The 12320-nt window shown below is 36.7% G+C and overlaps 1 protein-coding gene across 12 annotated transcripts in view; it reads left to right on the forward strand.

Annotated features, from left to right (window-relative positions):
* SLC38A6 (solute carrier family 38 member 6) overlaps positions 1–11823 on the forward strand; it is a 64623-nt gene extending 52800 nt beyond the window's left edge. For 10 of the 12 annotated variants that reach the window (XM_084992333.1, XM_084992566.1, XM_084992412.1 and 7 more), the window contains 8 exons: positions 357–422; positions 651–704; positions 3092–3171; positions 3789–3889; positions 8527–8651; positions 9910–10054; positions 10158–10252; positions 10436–11823. In XM_084992333.1, coding sequence (XP_084848459.1) covers positions 357–422; positions 651–704; positions 3092–3171; positions 3789–3889; positions 8527–8651; positions 9910–10054; positions 10158–10252; positions 10436–10516 — 747 coding nt within the window. In that variant the 3' untranslated portion in view covers positions 10517–11823. 12 annotated transcript variants of the gene reach the window in all.
* Positions 11824–12320: the final 497 nt, after the last annotated feature.

The raw sequence follows: 12320 nt of genomic DNA on the forward strand, positions 1-12320 counted from the left end.
ATACTATTGTCACTTAAAACATTATGTTCCCATTTTGAGTTGCCCTTTTTTAAATGCCTTGATACTATTGAAGTTTTGAGAGTTGACACGAGAGTACTCTCATTCTTTAATGGGGGAGATCTCCACTAAACAGATATGCAGCACACCTACCCTCCCCACTGTAGGTGACCATGTCAGATGGTCACTCCATTCTAACTGGGGAAAAAAATCATAGGAATGAAGAATCTTCTGTTAGTTAGCGTATTATTTGGTTCAGTGTTAGATTAATTGAAATAATGCTGACCTAGCTGAAATCAATTTCTTGTCATGAATTTTGTAAGAAACAATCTGTATGCTGATTCTGCTTCTTCTTACAGATAATAATTAAAAAATGGTCCATCCCCTGTCCTCTGACATTAAATTACATAGAGCGATATTTCCAGGTAATAGATTTGTTTGTTTCTTTTTTTTTTAAGATAAAAAGGAAAAAAATCTGATTAATAATGATTTTTTTCCTAATTAATAAAAAAGGAATGGCTATATTGCATTTTAGAACTTTATTTTGAAATATTTTTATTTGGAAGTCTAGTAATAATAAATTCGTTTTTTTGATGTATTCTGACTTGTAATGACTGTTGGTTTCTCTCTTTCGCCTCAATCCTCTTAAACAGATTTCAAATGTTACAGATGATTGTAAACCAAAGCTCTTTCATTTCTCCAAAGAGGTATGTAAGTTATTAACAGATACTTTTGGTTGATTTTTCACATTTCAAGTTTTAAGAGATTTGTGTAACAGGGTCTCTTAGGTCTTTGTACCTGTAACTAATTAATTTTCATGAAAGTGCTAAGTATAGGGTTGCCTACCAGAAGAATAATATTATTTAACACAGGGTGGCCCATTATGAAACAGCTACCCCCTTTTTTTTTTTTTTTTTTGGCATGCTTTTAAATGGAGCCTGTTTTAAATGGGCCACTGCCTAAAAGAACAGATTTACCGAATGTCTGGTCTGGCCAATACGGTCCTCTGTGGATACAGACTTCCTCTTGCCCTCTGGACTTGTAAAGCTAAATAGCCAATTATATCGGAAACTCCTCCCCTGTGAGTAGAACCTTGGTCTGTGGCTAAACAGCCTCATCATTGGACCAGCAGTTGAGCACTGCCAATATGTCTTCTGGCCGACATTCCAGAGTTGAAATTTATGGCGCCTGTGGCGGAGGCTGAGAGGCCAAGTCCCCTTGCTTCTCTGAGAGCCCTGGGATACTGGAAATGCCTGAAAAAGCCCCTGTGCATCGGCAGAGGAGACAGGGAGTATGCTCTGGATGATTCTGCCATACCATTCTAGAAGAGTCCCCTGGCTTCCCTGTTGCTGTAGGTGTCTTCATGTACACTCTTTGATTCTGCTGAAATGCAGGTCCCAGATACTAGAATCCCCTCCACCTGTACACCATAGGATATTAGGGTGTAAAGTGCAGAATTCTCCTTTTTACCCCCAGTTTTCAAATGAGAAATGTCCCTCTGGCCCCAGAAGGGAGGTTACCACATCTTTCACATGGTCAAGGCCTCCATGGGCCTCAAAGATCTAGGTAGGATAATTGACAAGCCAGGAAATTGAGCAATATATGAAAGAGAATTTGTGAATTAAACTCTTCTTCCCTTAATCCAGCCTCAGGAAACACTGCAGCTTTCCTTCCTCCCAGCTCTCTTCAGACATTCTAGGACGCTTTATGTCTGGAGATAGGTCTTCTGGAACTTCTTTTGCTGAAGATCCCTTAGTTAGTTAAGGGGCAGTTTTTTAGAGTAGAAAAGACAAAATATATCATTACCATCCATTTTGTAAAGACAGTATTTTCATTTAGAAGATAACTTTTGTTTGCTATGTAACTTCCTCTGGTTCTTAATGATACTATTTTGTTTTGTTTTGTTTTTTTTAGGGCCACATATGGAAGCTCCTCAGCTAGGGATCAAATCAGAGCTGCAGCTGCTGGCCTACACCACAGCCATAGCAATGCCAGATCTGAGCTTCATCTTTGACCTGCACCACAGCTCATGGCAACGCCAGATCCTTAACCCACTGAGCAAGGCCAAGGATGGAATCTGTGTCCTCATGGATACTAGTTGGGTTTGTTACTGCTGAGCCACAATGGGAACTCCTTAACTGTCCTAAAAAAAAACAAACAAAAAAAAAACCCCAAAACCTTATGGTCACATATTCCAATGGATCTCTAAGAATTTGTTGGTCTAAAATAGATCATGTTCATTCCCATCGAAAGAGATCCTAGTCAAAGATGCTAAGATGTGATTAATATATTCAGCATCCTCTTAGATTAAGTTGGTGCTTAGATTGAGTTGATGAAAGCAAGTTCAAAAGCATTAAATGTTATTGATGCTCAGGGTAATAAGATATATTTAAGTTTCCTGATATATTCATTAGGAAAGACTGAGAATTATAATAAGGTCATTTCTAAAATGTTATTATTCTTACCTAAATGTTATTTATCTTTTCTAAATTATTTTTATCTTGCCTAAATAATGTAGAAGCAGCAGTGATTTTAGCATAAACAACACGGTGTGTAAGCAGCCGACAAATACCTTGGCTAGTACAAGCAATGCAACTCTCAAGTAACATGTTTGCTGGTGACCATAAGTGTATGCTTTGATTAAAAAAAAACAAACAAACAGGAGTTCCCATCGTGGCACAATGGAAACAAATCCAACTAGGAACCATAAGGTTACGGGTTCGATCCCTGGCCTTGCTCAGCGGGTTAAGGATCCGGCGTTGCCATGAGCTGTGGTGGAGATCACAGATGCGGCTCAGATCTGGCATTGCTATGGCTGTGGTGTAGGCCAACAGCTGTAGCTCCAATTAGACCCCTAGCCTGGGCACCTCCATATGCTGCGGGCGTGGCCCTAAAAAGTACAAAAGACAAAAAAAAAAAAAAAAAATTTAAAATTAAAAAAAAAAAAACTTATTTTACAAACAGGTAATTCATGAAAGATGAAATAAACTTAAATTGATTTTTTTTTTTTGAGAACTGAGTTTATTGTCAGATGAAGTAGTGGTTTCAACGGAGTAGCATTTAATAATTTCACCTTGTAAAAAATTTTTTTCAGAGTGCTTATGCCATACCAACCATGGCTTTTTCATTTCTCTGCCACACCTCAATATTGCCCATATATTGTGAACTTCAAAGGTACTGTTGAATCCTGGGATATCTTAAATGTATTAAAAATGTCTCTTTACTTCTAGGACTTTCAGATTAAATGACATTCTCTTCTTTGAATCCTTCCCCCATCACTGGATTCTAGGTGTTAGTTTAAAACAAACTAAAACAACCAAGAATTAGTTTTTTCCAGAGTTCCCATCATGGCTCAGTGGTTAACAAATCCGACAAGGAACCCTGAGGCTGCGGGTTCAATCCCTGGCCTTGCTCAGTGGGTTAAGGATCCTGCTGCGTTGCTGTGAGCTGTGGTGTAGGTTGCAGACAATGCTCGGATCCCACATTGCTGTGGCTCTGGTGTAGGCCGGTGGCTGCAGCTCCGATTAGACCCCTAACCTGTGAACCTCCATATGCTGCGGGAGGAGCCCAAGAAATGGCAAAAAGACAAAAAAAAATTAGTTTTTACCAAGTTGAGACTGTTTCTTGGAAGCATAATCCTTTATGCAGTGATTTCAAATCGGGAATTGTAGTGTGTAGTTATGAATAAACTAGGTCTTGAGTGATTAAGGCATCCTTTTGAATAACTTGCGAGGTATTTATTTTGGCGTAATTCAGATCACTGATACTACTTTTGCATTTTTGTCTTTTAGCCCTTCAAAGAAAAGAATGCAGAATGTAACCAATACAGCAATTGCTTTAAGTTTTCTCATTTATTTTATATCTGCACTCTTTGGGTACCTTACTTTTTATGGTAAGTATATTATTTCATTTTGGATGACAAAATAAATTGCTCTGTAGCTGATTTCACACCTGAATATGGACTTTGTTTAATAAGTCAATTTGTTCAGGCTGCCAGAAGTCAGTGTACTACTGTGGTGGCTCTATAGGCCTTAAAGAATTGATTTTCTTTCTCTTGAAAAGGTAGATCAAGTTCAAGATGGATAACTTCATGGGAAAATTTTCTTAAATACCTAAGTAAAATCTCAGGTGTAGGGACATTGATGTCTTTCTATGAGAAAAAAAAAGAAATACAATAATGATTTTAATTTTTTTAATTGAGAATTCAATATATTAGGCTCTAGTTCATCAGTTTGGGAGGTTGAGGGAATCAGTCATCTTAATTGCAAAAGAACAAGTCAAGAAAGAAATGGGGTTTTGCCTGAACTATATAGTTGTACACTTAGATGTCAGACTTAATTTGCACAGGTCTGCAGTGTACATGCTGTGATTTACCGTGATCATTCTCCTTAAAATTCTAAAGAATTCTTTGAAATTCATAAAATAAAAGGATGTTTTTTATTTATTTTTGAAAAATTACATGCGTGGTGTTTTCTGTTTTTTTCCTCTTCTAATGAGAGCCTCAAGAAAAAATAAAACTTAAAGTCTAGAACAAGAAAAAAAGTTTTAAGCTTTCTTGTTTAATTTGCAAACACACAATTTGCAAACATTATGACAAGTTACATTCAATTTGTCAAATTCTTGAATACACTTTTCAGTTGAGGAATACTTTTATAACAACACTCCAAGATGGCTGTTACTACTTTCATGGTATTTAGCTGTTTTGACTCGTTTCATGGTAGCCTTGTGCAGATGTTTCAGGTTTTAGACATCCATGATAACTTGTACTGGGTGCTTTGCTTACCTTCTAGAGTTTTTCCAAGTCTGACAGGTTTTTGGACATCATTTACTTGCTTAGTAGCTACCTTTCCTAAACCCGATGGAAAGAGTATGGGTTTTGAAATCCAGCAAATATGTTTCAAACAACCACCCTGCTCTAATCATTGACCTTGAAACAGGATACTTCACCTTGCCCCCTCTTTATCTCCTAATCTGTATCCCAGGGATAATTGTGTAGAGTTGTATTAAGAAGGAAATAAGTTATATGTAAAATGCTTCTTACAATATCTGGCACACAGCAGTCTTCCACAAAGGAGAGCTACTGCTGGTGGGGGGTTAGCATTATTGTCTTTATTACTGTCATTATTTCATAATTTCAGGTGTTCTGTTTTTCAGCGCTGTACTTCTTACTATTGTTAATGAAATTTGATTTAAATATAGTAACTTTCAGTATACAATATATTATCTTGGAGCTTTCAGCATATGAGAAAATTATCATTGCTCTATATAGTCCTTTCCTTGCTAACTCTATGGCATTTCCACAGTAATAAAGGCAATTGATTGATCTAAATCTGCTCTTGCATTTTTATAGTGTCACATTAGGGTGGTAGAGCTCTGTGTGTACCATCAGGAAGAACATTACTTTGCATGGATATACTACAAAGAAAGTTAAAACAGTTTTCTGTTTGTTTGTTTTTTGGGTGTGGGTTTTTATTTATTTATTTATTTATTTATTTATTTATTTATTGTCTTTTTAGGGCCACACCTGAGGCATGTGGAGGTTCCCAGGCTAGGTGTTGAATCAGAGCTGTAGCTGCTGGCCTATACCACAGCCACAGCAAAATGGGGTCTGAGCCACATCTGTGACCTACACCATAGCTCATGGCAATACCAGATCCTTAACTCACTGAGCAAGGCCAGGGATTGAACCCGCGTCCTCATGGCTACTAGTCAGGTTCGTTAACCAGAGAGTCATGATGGGAACTCCAAAACAGATTGTTAAACTTTTTTGATCATCATTAATAAAACAAAAATTCTTGAAATAATCTGTTTTGGTTGTTGGGTTTGTTTTGTACAGACTTGAGCTCAGTAAGACTTCTAGAGCAAGAAGATATTATAGCAGGGTCTCTGTTGGGATTCAGCAAAAACAGCAAAATAGCTGCATGTTTTTGTAATTTAAAAATTGTCACCTGGGACAAATACCATTACATTATAGGGGTCTTAAAAATTGAGGAAGAGTCCAAAACATGGACCCCTTTTGTTCCTTGTGGTTAAATAGAGCTATCTGGAATAAACCTCAAATGGCCTACCAATTCCAGGATAGCTGAAAAATAGTTACATAAAAATTACTGGGAGATACTAGCAGCTGTGTTAAATTGGAAGAAAGCTTAGATTGAAAGGGAAGTGGAGGAAGGATTGATGGCAATACATTTATTGAACTAACATTTCTTATATAAGTGCCAGGTGCTTTATACATGTTGCCTCACTCAGGCAAGGTATAGGTTCAGCTCTGCAAGGTGTAGGTTCAGATAGGTTGGGCACTTTGGCCGATGAATGAACGAATGTGTTGTGATTTGTAGCTAATGACTCTGAGTTGTGATTTGAATCCAGTTCTGACTCTCTCCAGAGTCAATGCCTTTATAACTTGTGCTGCCATAAGGATTATGCCAGAGAGGCCAGATTCCCTTCATTCCAAGTTTTTCTCAAAGTGAACTTTTTGAAAAAACCTGGCACACTTAAGCTAAAGGCATCTCTTTGTGTCTCTCTGTCTGTCTATCTATCTTTGCTTGAACACAGAGGCTAAATATTTTCATCATGCACAGGAAATGTTTCCCACACAGGGATTTTCCTGCTTATCAAGTAAAGCTGTTGTCTCTGACTTAACCCTTCTCCATCAATGCAGATTCCTCAGAATATCCACATTGTATATAATGGAGAAATTATATCTAAGAAAAATCTCATAATAGCTTGGTAGGTAGGTAAGTAGATGAGAGAGAGAGACAGAGAGAGAGGTAGGGAGCAGGAAAGAAAGTGATATAAAAGGTGTTCTTCTCCAGAGACAGAAGAAGATTCAGATATTGATTTGCTATTCATGGTGTTTCTTTTGGGGAGATGAAAATCTTTCACAGTGTATTTCTTTTGGAAGAGCAGTAGCTCTCAGTCTTACACAAACAAATTGCTGATGGATCTCGAGACCTCATCAGAAGGGCTTGTCACAAGTTAAAGCCTTCGACTCATTTTATAGATGAGCAGCTGAAATCCAAGAGGTGAAGTGACCTGTCACAAAATTAGTGGCATGTTCCTGAATATTAACCTAGTGATCTTTCTGTTTTTCTGCAGTAATCTTTATAAATTTCATACCCTGCTTGGCAATGTGTATTAAACAGGACAGCCTCCTGACTTCCCTAGAATATATAACTTGCAGAGATAGATTTGTAGAGATTTGCCTGAATCTGGAGAAGTATGTTGTACTCTGTCCCTTACATATGTTAAGGCTCAGCTAAGAACACAGAATTGATTGGTTCAGAAGAGAGGTTTTTATCTTGGGAAAGTAAAAAATAGACATGGAACATATTTTGAATTTGTAAAAAATCTAGTTCTTCAGGCTTCTGGAGCTGCTTGGGATCCTCTTATTCAGTACTCCAAGGTTTAGTTAATATCTGAATTTTGTCAGATGACAGGGACCAGTACGTTTGTACCTTTTAATAACATTTGCTCTGATTACAGGTGTTAAAGCATTATAAGGTGAGGAATAAAAGGTGTTCCTCTGGTGAACCACGCCAATACCCAAATGTTACATAAGAACCAGACCATTTTCAGAAGTTTACAAAGTTGTTAAACAATAAGTGTTAATAGCTCATTTTCATGATTCAGAAAGTAGAAATAAGATCGTTTGCCATATTTTTCCAAAGACTCACAAGTATCTCACATATTTGGAACTAGAATCCAGTTTTCCTGGTTCTTCTTAATGTCTTAGCTGGCCCATTAGTCCCACATTATGTCAAGCATGTCTTTGATACTTTCAACAGTTAGTTTCTCTCCCATTTCCATTGTCACTAATCTAGTTCAAATTCTCATTACCTGTCAGCAGTTATGCTGGTAGCCTTCTAACTGTTGTCCCTCTGTGGGTCTCTTTCTTCCAGTCTATCTTCCTGGTTAGGCAGGAAGCACATTATACACTGTGCTTCAGAAGTCATTGCATCTCTGGCCAACAGATTGAGTTCAGACCCTATGACCCAGCTCTGTTACTGGGTCTTAAATGCATTTCCAGCCTTATACTCACTGCTCTCTCTGCTCTACAGTACACTCTTTCAGCCACAGCCACTGTTATCCTTAAGCCACTGTGCCACAAGGGAACTCCATCCGTTAATATTTTTTAACCTAGCTGCCTATCTTATATTGTTATCGTAAGGACCAAATTCGGTAGTACATGTGAAAGCACTTTACGAAATACTGTAAATATTGTTCAAAACCTTCAGACTGTGGAAAAGTTCTAAGGAGATTTTTTAAAATATATATTTGTTGTGGTAATTTTAGAGATTCTGCCAATGCTGATTTCTAGTTTGATTACAAGAAAGGATTGTAGGTTTCAAGAAGATATTTAAATAATGGCTCTGTGTTTCATAGGATAGGAAAAATTTCAGAGATGAATTTGGTACTGGGAATTCAAATCTGTTAAGATCCATTTGTGCAGAGGAAAATAAAGTTGCTATTATTGATGTCTTAGTAGTTTATAATGTGATTCTTATTATGATTTTTTTAAATTTGCAGACAATGTGGCGTCAGAATTACTACAAGGTTATAGTAAATACTTGCCACATGATGTTGTTGTCATGACTGTGAAGTTATGCATACTATTTGCTGTGCTTTTGACAGTCCCTCTAATCCACTTCCCTGTAAGTACTCTTAAAAGATTTTGCTGCTTAGTGTAGCAGCTCCCTAATACGGCACCACTAATTCTTTACAGACTAGAATGTTTGAATCACATCTAGTCTAGTATATCTTATTCATTTGTCAAGTAATTGATCAAAGACCTCATACTTGCATATGACCCCATGAAAGCACAAAAACAGTGAACCACTAAGCTAATTTGTGTTTTTTCAGATTTAGTTTAGATTTATGCTTTCCCACAGCATTGTTTCCAATTTAGGGACTATAGTTCTTCTAAAGTTTTTTGGGTTTTTTTCTCCCCTTTAATTCTGTATTCAAAAGAATGTGCATGAAGAGGAAAAAGTCAAGTCAGCAAAAATAAATGTCTGGTTTATTGGAAATTTATTTTCACTTAGACATTCTAGTTTAATCTTAGTCACAAATGTTATTTGCTCTAGAATTATAGTTTAAGAGTGGAACAGATCTTCACTCTTTTAGTTGCTATATATAAGAATCTTAAGAATTTCTAAGAAAATGGGAAGTTCACCTTATGGCTCAGTAAGTTATGAACCCGACTAGTGTCTCTGAGGATGTGGGTTCAATCCCTGGCCTCGCTCAGTGGGTTAAGGATCCAGCATTTGCCGTAAGCTGTGGTGTAGGTTGCAGACGCGGCTCGGATCCTATGTTGCTATGGCTCTGGCGTAGGCCGGCAGCTGCAGCTTTGATTGGACTCCTAGCCTGAGAACTTCCATATGCCTTGGCTGTGGCCAGAAGTACTGCGGGGCTGGATAAACATTTGTGGGATGTGCCTGCCTTAGTGGTGGAAATCATCCTGAACTATTTTTCATATTTACATGCTGTGAAACAGATAATATAACATAAAACAGTAAATGGTGTTTCTTTCCCATGGCATGATTTCTTTTTTCTGTTTTAAACCATTTGTTCTTTTATCTGTTGAATTTCATGAAAATGATACTCTGAGATTTCATCACACAGTGTTAGTATTGGTAATTTTGAAAATTATGCAATCTAAAGAATTTGCATGTGGAAATTTTTTCGAGAATTAAAGCAAAACTAATTTTTATGAAGCTCACACTGAGTTTAGGTATATTTCTGAGTTTATGTGCAATAAACACAGTCATCGCTTTGCTGTAGTTTTGAAGACTGATTGGTTGGGGGGACAGAATATCATGGTAACTGTACTATAAATGTGTTCTCCTAAGCAAGTGGTTTGGCTTTGACACATTTTCTTTACTTAAATCTGTTTCTTTTTCTGTTGTACAGGCGAGGAAAGCATTAATGATGATATTTTTCTCCAATTTTCCATTCTCATGGATTCGCCATTTTTTAATCACTCTAGCCCTCAATATTATCATTGTTCTACTTGCAATATATGTTCCTGACATTAGGAATGTATTTGGTGTAATTGGTGAGTTTTCTTTTTCAAAAATCCATTTAATAAATTAGGTAAAATTGTCATCCAGAATCACATCCGAATCTGACAATATTATTTTTCTTCCACCCCATTTAAGGTTCCAGTACATCAACGTGTTTGATTTTTGTGTTCCCGGGGCTATTTTATCTTAGACTGAGCAGAGAGGATTTTCTCTCATGGAAAAAGTTGGGGGTAGGTTGTTTTTTGTTTGTTTCTTTTAAGAATCTTATTTTAAGAAATAATTTGTCATTTTATAATTATTTCATCTACATCAAGAACACTAATATATTTTAAACTATAATGTACATTGTTGGAGAGGGTGGAGGTTTAAAAAAATATTCTAATTGTTCTTTATCTTTTTCTTTATTCCCACAGGCATTTGTTTTGCTCATCTTTGGTATTTTGGTTGGTAATTTCAGTTTAGCACTTGTTATTTTTAATTGGATTAATAAATGACAAATATTTTCCTACTTCCAAAGAATAATTTACTTCCATATACAAAAGAGAAATATTCTGGAAGGCACCTTGGATGAATCCTCTTTATATGGATTAACATTTTTGCAAAGATTGACAAGAAAAGAACAACAAAAGGGAAAGTAGACATAGTGGTCTTAATCAAAATAAGAAACAATCTCAAAATGCTCTTAAATATGTTGAACATCTTTTGTTTTTGGGTTTCTTGTTTTGTCTTTTTGAATTAATAGCTTTTATTTTACAGTGTAGTTTTAATGTTTACAGAAATAATTGAGCAGAAAGTACAGAGTTCTCACATATCCCTTCATTCCCAGCACACCCTTAGTTTCCTGTATTACTAACATCTTGCATTGGTGAGATGCATTTGGTACACTTGATGAGCCAGTATTGATACATTATTATTAACTTAAGTTCATAGTATACATTAGGATTTACTTTTGATACAAGCATTGGCAACCACTGATCTTTTTTCTAGCTCCTAAACACCATGAGCCTTTCCCTCTGAGTCTTTTCTGAAATGTCATTGGGTGGACTTATATTGTATCTCACCTTTCAAAGTGGCTTCTTTCACTTAGCAATATGCATTTAAGTTTCTTCCATGTCTTCTCATAGCATGAGAGCTATTTTTTTTTTACCACTGGTAATATTCCATTGTGTGGATGTCCCAGTTTATTTTTCCATCACCCGCTAAATGACCCCTTTTTTGCTTCCAAATTTCAGTATTCATGAGTAAAGCTGCTGCAAACACTTGTATGCAGAGTTTTGTGTGGACATAAGTTTTCAGCTTATTTATGTTAATACTAAAGATCATAATTCCCACTTCATATGGAAGAAAATTTAGTCTTGTAAGAAACTGCCCCGCTGCCTTCCAAAGTGGCTGTAACTTTCTGCAGTCCTGCCAGCAGTATATGAGAGTTCCTCTTGTTCCACCTCCTCGTCAGCATTTTGTATTGCCAGTGTTTTAGATTTTCACCATTCTAATGGATGTGTAGTTTTATCTCATTGTTTTAATTTGCGTTTCCCTAATGACATATGATGTTGAACATATTTTTATGTGCCTACTTATCATCCGTATATTTTCTTAGGGCAGGTTCAGATTTTTTTTCATTGGATTGTTTTCTTATTGTTGAGTTTTAAGCATTCTTTGTATATTCTAGATACTCATTGTTTATCAGATATGTGTTTTGCAAAGATTTTTGTCCCAGTTTGTGGCTTGCCTTATCATTCTCTTCAAAGCATCTTTCACAGAGAAGTTTTTGATGTTATTAAATATATTGAGTCGTGTTTTATTTCTTTTTTAAAAATCAATATATTGTTTATATACAAAATTGAATCTTTGGAGTTCCCATCGTGCTCAAAAGAAACGAATCTGACTAGTATCCATGAAGACACAGGTTCAATCCCCGGCCTTGCTCAGTGGGTTAAGGATCTGGCGTTGCCATGAGCTGTGGTGTAGGTCACAGACGAGGGTTGGATCTGGTGTGGCTGTGGCTGTGGCATAGGCTGGTGGCTATAGCTCAGATTTGACCCCTAGCCTGGGAATGTCCATATGCCACGGGTGCTGCCTTAAAAAGACAAAAAAAAAAATTGGGGGGGGATCTTAGTTTGTGGATTAATGTCGACATCAATCACTAATAACAAAACTATGGGAATATTCCACTTGGTTTTTTTGCCCTGCCTCCAAATCCTGACTAAGAAACTTTTGTGATTTTCCTGTGTTGTGCAATGTGAGATAGAGCGGTGATGCTTGACTATGGATTGGTAAGTTCTCTGAGCTTTCTCATTT

This window comes from Sus scrofa, chromosome 1, assembly GCF_054392235.1.
Source record: "Sus scrofa isolate SSC_HxYL_T2T_F1_AM1 chromosome 1, Sscrofa_HxYL_maternal_Yorkshire_Landrace_v2.0, whole genome shotgun sequence".
NCBI classification, from domain to species: Eukaryota; Metazoa; Chordata; class Mammalia; order Artiodactyla; family Suidae; genus Sus; species Sus scrofa.